This window comes from Rhinopithecus bieti, unplaced genomic scaffold (assembly GCF_001698545.2).
Source record: "Rhinopithecus bieti isolate Rb0 unplaced genomic scaffold, ASM169854v2 scaffold_9981, whole genome shotgun sequence".
In the NCBI taxonomy this organism is placed as follows: Eukaryota; Metazoa; Chordata; class Mammalia; order Primates; family Cercopithecidae; genus Rhinopithecus; species Rhinopithecus bieti.
Genome location: NW_016806838.1, coordinates 5,381,165 through 5,387,577, shown reverse-complemented (window position 1 = coordinate 5,387,577; position 6,413 = coordinate 5,381,165). Strand labels below are relative to the sequence as shown.

At 54.5% G+C, this 6,413-nt stretch overlaps 1 protein-coding gene across 6 annotated transcripts in view; it reads right to left on the bottom strand.

Moving 5' to 3' along the window:
* The window catches only part of TFEB (transcription factor EB), a 53,616-nt gene that overhangs the window by 2,966 nt on the left and 44,237 nt on the right, over positions 1-6,413 (bottom strand). For all 6 annotated transcript variants that reach the window (XM_017878271.1, XM_017878277.1, XM_017878273.1 and 3 more), the window contains 6 exons: positions 4,366-4,600; positions 4,028-4,282; positions 3,104-3,184; positions 1,275-1,395; positions 1,121-1,177; positions 466-541 (listed from right to left, as the gene is read on the bottom strand). In XM_017878271.1, the coding sequence (XP_017733760.1) occupies positions 466-541; positions 1,121-1,177; positions 1,275-1,395; positions 3,104-3,184; positions 4,028-4,282; positions 4,366-4,600 (825 nt within the window). The remainder of the gene's footprint in view (positions 1-465; positions 542-1,120; positions 1,178-1,274; positions 1,396-3,103; positions 3,185-4,027; positions 4,283-4,365; positions 4,601-6,413) is intronic.

Genomic DNA, 6,413 nt, shown 5'->3' with positions numbered 1-6,413 from the left:
CCATTGCACTCCAGCCTGGGCAATGAGAGTAAGATTCTGTCCCAAAAAAAAAAAAAAAAAAAAATTTTTGTATTTTTAGTGGAGATGGGGTTTCACCATGTTGGCCAGGCTGGTCTTGAACTCCTGACCTCAAGTGATCTGCCTGCCTCAGTTTCCCAAAATGCTAGTATTACAGACGTGAGCCCAGCCTCTTGTCTACCAGCCAAATGGCCTTAAGAAAACTTTCTCAGCATGACTCCTCCTCCAGGAATCCTCCCTTGACCTCAGCCTCACTTCCAGGACAGAAACTCATCTGTCTTGAGCTTTCCTGATTTGGGAGAGGGAGAGATCTTTTCTCAAACAGATGAACTTCTAGAAGGAATTCAGCTTCCAACCTAGCAACTAGCACAGGGCTAAGGGCAGATAATACTTGTCAGCTGCTGCCCACCGCAGACCCATCACCCTCCCCCTCAGAAACCTGCTCACAGGTCATTGGCCTTGGGGATCAGCATTCCCAACTCCTTGATGCGGTCGTTGATGTTGAACCTTCGTCTCCTTTCAACTAAAGGTAACAGATTCCAGAAGGAGCAATTAGAGGGATGGGGATCCCCCGCCCCATAGGGAGAAGTATCCAACACAGGGAGGGGTGCTTCAGGGCAACCTGCAGCTTAGATTTGTCCTTCTAGGAAGTAAGAGGTGACAGATTGGGATTTCTACAGGGATGAGGGGGTCCAGGGCAAAGGCCAGACACAATTAACAGCGCTGAAAGGTAGAATCAGCCCTAGTGATGCTGGCAGCACAGCAAAGCTGCCTGGGGTAGGACTCTTCCCCGCTACACAGAACTCTGACGCCCCAGCTCCCATGCCTTAACCCAGAAAACAACCTGATAAACTGGGGGTTTCATGAATATCCCTTCCAGGAATCCTTCCCACCCGCTCCTAAAGAGGTCTAGTGGAAAGACAGCACTAATAGACCCAGGCACCACTGAGTGACAGCAATGGGAGGGCTTAAGCCATCTGCAAGTGAATTGGCCATAAGCAGGGAAGACTTCCACCTGTGCAGGTCAGGCAGTGGCTTTTTAGCCAGCCCAGGTGAGAACAAGGAAGAGGGAGGCAGGGAGACGGGGAAGGGCAGGACTCACTTAAGTTGTGATTGTCTTTCTTCTGCCGCTCCTTGGCCAGGGCCCTGCTCTCAGCATCTGGAGGCCAAAAGAGAAGGAGAGAGGAGCTGGGAGGGAGGGAGAAAAGGATGAGGAGTCGGGTATTCAAAGGCACAGGGATAGAGGGAGGCAGTACCTGTGAGCTCTCGCTTCTGGGTCAGGTCCGCAGGGCAGGAGCTGCTGGTGACACCCACCAGGGAGGCTGTGACCTGGGGGTCGCTGCTGTACACATTCAGGTGGCTGCTGGACAGGGGTAGCTGTGGGGTGAGGGGTGAGGGAGACCCATGAGTATCCCCCTGTCCACGGGGAGCCCCCTCTGGGGCCTGTCATCCCAGAATCAGTCCTTCCCGGGGACACCTGGAGTGTCAGAGTTCACCTTGGGCCCCTTCACCCAGCAATTCAACCTGAAGGTCTGCAGAGTCCAGAGCTGAATAAGATGCATTCCCTGCCCTCAAGGAGCCCCTGGCCTAGAGTGGCTGAGAGAGTGATCCAACCAATAATATGTGATAGGGTTAGGCCCCAGGCATTATGGAAGCCCTAGAGCAGGTCATCTAATCAATTCTAGAGTTTCTGGACAGTTTCCTGGAGGGCGTGGAACTCAATAGAGTCTGAGCAGAGATGTGAGACAAGGCACTCCGGGCAGCCGCCAGGGCACCAGCAGACAGGGCCGCTTGGCAGAGCATAATTCCAGCAGCTCAAGGGGCAGAAGTGGTGGGGGTGGAGGTGCTGCAGGCAGGGCAGATGTATCTGGATCCCCAGTACAGTGTTTGACTTGCAAAGATACTGGAGTTTTGGAATGGGCAGCCAAGGGAAGTTTAAGCAGGAGTCTGACAGGGAGAGATCTGAACTCTGGAAAGATCTCCTGCCACAGAAACATGCAGAACAAATCACAGGCCCAGATACCCCACAGTGTACACAGGAACTACTAAAGGGACCAATCGCTTGCACCCTCCCTCCCTTCTCAGCCCTCCCTGCCCCTGCTAGCTGTAGTTTTGGACCCAACCAGTCCTGGCCAGCTCCTGCTAGGCCACTCAGTGATGTCACCAGGGCAGTGGGGACTAAGGATTGACTCCCCACCACAGGAACTGGGGACTTTCCCTCAGTGGCATGGGCTGGGGCCAGGATCAGGGTAAAAGGCTCATGCCCAAAGGCAGGAGTAAGCAGCTGAGATTCAGGAGCTCCAAAGAAAAGCAGGCGGGAGAGGTGCTGGCAATCCCACCTGCTCAGTGCACACACCTGTCACCTTTGTACAGAGCTTGCCCTCAACTTCTTCCCTCATCTAATCTTCCCACAATCCTGTGGGTAGAGAGCATCACCCCCATTTTGCAGCTGAGAAAACTGGGGTTTAGTACGCTTGAGGGATTTCCTAAGGTCACAGCAAAAGCCAGAAGCCAGGCCTCTTGACTCCAAGCCTAGCTCCTCCCCACCTGCCACCCCACCTCTGCCAGGAGACAAAGGAAGCTGCCAGAGGGAGTGTTCCTGTGGTTGGGGACAAGGCCAGCCCCAGATCACTTGCCCCATGGAGTAAGGGACACAGACAGGCTTTTGCCTGTTGGGCCCGGGCTTGGTAAAGGAGGGGAAGCCCAGGTCCCCAAAGGAACTCATTAGTTCCACACCTTCCTGTAGACACACTGTCCCTCCACTGATGCAGTGCTCTCCCTGCCTCCCCCTGCCCCTTCCCCAACCTGGAAACCTCCCCCACCAGGCCCGCTCCCTGTCCCCAGCCCCTTCTCCCCTCTAAAGCCCCACGGTGTGCAGAGGCTGAGGCACATCCTTCTTGCTTCTTAATTCCTCTGGGCCCTGGCCCTTGTCACATTATTTAGTGAAAATGACTGTTATCTCTACAGAAGCATGCCACTCTGCCCAGTGAGAACCCTGTCTCCAGCTCTCTCCAGGCTCAGAGCCACTGTGGGTGCCCCCCTCCCTAGAACCCTTGTACACCCACCCCACCCTGGCCAGCAGTACCGTGTTGGGCATCTGCATTTCAGGATTGATGTAGCCAAGGACATCGTCCAGACGCATAATGTTGTCAATGACATCATCAAACTGGAAAAGAGAAAAGTCCATCTGGGGAGGGCCCACCAGGAGATGGGCAGGGGAAAGAGGCAATGGGACAGCCATTGACCTGGAGGGACCTTGGAGCCCACCTCACCCAACATACTTATCTGGGGAAAGAGAAAATAGGCCCAGAGAAGAGATGAGCTGTCCAGGTCCCACTGGCCCAATGTGAAGCCACAGTTCTTGCCAAGGAGTCTACCTGCCCAGGGAGCTTCCTTGATCTCACTTCTGTCTCTGGTTTGGGGAGTGTGCTGGGCTTTCCCAGATATGCCTTCTGTTTCTCCCTAGCAGAGCTTTTTTTTTTTTTTTTTTTTTTGATAAGGAGTCTCACTGTCACCCAGGCTGAAGTGCAGTGGCGCGATCTCAGCTCACTGCAATTTCCGCCTTCCTGATTCAAGTGATTCTCCTGCCTCAGCTTCCCGAGTAGCTGGGATTACAGGTGTGCACCACCATGCCCAGCTAATTTTTGTATTTTAGTAGAGATGGGGTTTCACCACGTTGGCCAGCCTGTTCTCAAACTCCTGACCTCAAGTGATCTGCCCGCCTCAGCCTCCCAAAGTGTTGGGATTACAGGCGTGAGCCACAGCACCTGGCTTCCTAGCAGAGCTTTTGAAAGTAAGGATGGCATTTCCTCTGTGAGGCTCCCTGAGGGCAGGGCTGTGTCTCCCCCGCTGAGATTGGGGCTCCCTGAGGAGGGCTCTGTCCCCACCTCAGACTGAGGCTCGCTGAAGGTGGCACCCCTGCTTCTGCCATTAGACCGTGAGTCTCAGAAGCACAGCAGTGGGCACGAGCTCTACAAGCAGCACGGCCACTGGCCAGCTCCTCACTCACCTCTCTCTCAGGGTTGGAGCCAATGTGCAGCATGGCCATGGGGCTATTGGGAGCACTGTTGCCAGTGGAGGAGGACAGCACGTGTCCAGCTCGCACTCCTGGGGAGGCAGCTGGTGGGGGCTTCGGAGAGCCCTGGGCCGGGCTGATGTGGGCGGCAAACTTGTTCCCGTAGGTCTCGGACAGGTACTCCCGCACCTTCTGATGCTGTGACTGCTGCAGATGGTAGGATGTGGGATTCTCCAGGTAGGACTGCACCTGGGATGGGGAAAAGGCAAGGGCTCTAGGGGAGGCTGGGACTAGTGGGGACAGGGTAGGGGGCAGGCCAGAACAGGCCCTACCTTCAACACCTCCCCAGGCACAGGTGGTGGCGACTGGAAGTGGACGGGGGTGTTGATGGCCGGGGTGGGCGGCCCCCCGAGCTGCTGCTGTTGCTGCTGCTGCTGCTGCTGCATGTAATGCATGACAGCCTGCTGCTGCATGCGCTCCCGCTGCTCCTCCTGCTGTGCCTGCTCCCGCATGAGCTGCATGCGCAGCCCTATGCGTGATGCCATGGTGGCTGCCGGTACTGGCTCCCTGTGGACAAGAAGGGGTGGCAGGTATATGAGGTATGTGTCCTCCTCAATGCACAGGGGCTGGCAGGGATGGCATCCATTTTACAGGAGAAGACACCGAGCCCTGAGAGGGGAAGAGATTTGCCCAGGGTCGCTGAGCAAGCGGGTGGCAGCTGAGACATGAATCCAAGTTTCCTGGTTCCTGGACCAAAACTGAAGGTTCTGTGTTCTTCACTCATTGCAGTTGGTAAATCCCAAACTCTAAGAGTCAACCTCCTCTCCTCTCTGTGTCACGCCCACATCCTGATCCTGTTAGATCTGATCTCAGATCCATCCTCCTTTGCTGCCACAAGGTGGGTCCAGGCTGTCCCGGGTCTTACCCGGAATCCTGCAGGAGCAGCCCAGTATTCAGACTGCCTCCTCTGGCTTGCCGTCGGACGTTCTACTGGCAACTCAGTAGAGCAACTCATTTAACTCCTGTTCAATCCTAAGTCAGATCCTGTCCTCCCCTCTGCTCACAACTCCCCATGGCTCCCACCTACCTCAGGGGAAAAGATAAAGTCCTTACCATGACTGGAAAGGCCCCCTAGGATCTGGCCCACCTCATGTTCCCCTTTGACCCCATCCACCAGCTCTCCCTCTTGTTTTATCTGCTCCAGGTGCATCCTCCAGGCACTTTGCAATCCCTGAAACATCCCAGGCATGCCCCCACCTCAGGGCCTTTGCACTTGCTGTTCCCTCTGCCTGGAATGCTCTCCCCCCAGATGACATCATGGCTCACTCCTTCACCTCCTCCAAGGCTCATATGTTACCTTACAGAGACCTTCTAGGACCACCCTATTAAAATTACAAAGTCCCCCATCCCCACTCCCTATGCTCCTTCCCTTTTATTTTTATTTTCCTCCATATCACTTATCACCATCTTAAGTACTATGCATTTTTGCCTAGCTGTTTCATTCATTGTCTGCCTCTTTCTTACTGGGAATGCAAACTTCCCTGAGGGCAGGCATTTTCTGTCTTTTTCACTGCTATACCTTGGGCCTCTGGCCCAGGACCAGGGACATGGCAAATGCTGAATGCATGTGTGAAGAAATGTATCTTATTAGTGAGCCAGGCAATGGGGATACAACTGTAGTTTCTGAGCTCATGGAGCCTACAGCGTAATAAAGAGGAAGCCAAGGCCACAGGCTTAGGAGGGCCTGGATGGGGAAGGCCACTTCCGAGCACCTGGCACTGCCAGAGCCCAGAGAGGACTTCACCACCCAGTACATCAGCCCTAATCTTCTACAGGTCTCAGCGGGACAGGAGTGATTTAAGCCCCCCAGCCCAGTCTGGAAGGAAAGACAGGGAAGAATGAGTCCTACAGCTGGGCCCATTCTGTCCCTAGCTCATTGAGTGACCCTGGGTAAGTGACCCTGGGTAAGTCCCTTCCCCCTCTGAGCCTCCATCTCTCCACGCACAAACTGAAAGGGTTGGACCCAGTAATTTCTAAGGTCCTCCCCAGCTGAGACAGGCTGAGACTCTGAGAGATGCAGGGCTCCTGAGTGTGTCCAGACCCCATGAAGGTCCTGACAGGGACTGGAGGGTCCCATCTTGGGAATATTGCAAGAGGCAGTATGACTTTGTGGTTGAGCAAGGACTTTTGAACCGAGAAAATATGGGCTTGAATCCTAGTTCTGCCACGTCTTTGCTGTGTGACCTTGGGCAAGTCACTTAACCTCTCTGAGCGTCGATTTCTCATTAGTAAACAGTCTCTGCTTCAGAAGACTGGAGCATGATATGAAATGAATAGGTCTTGCACAGCATGTAGCACCTGGGAGGCTGAGTGCATGAGA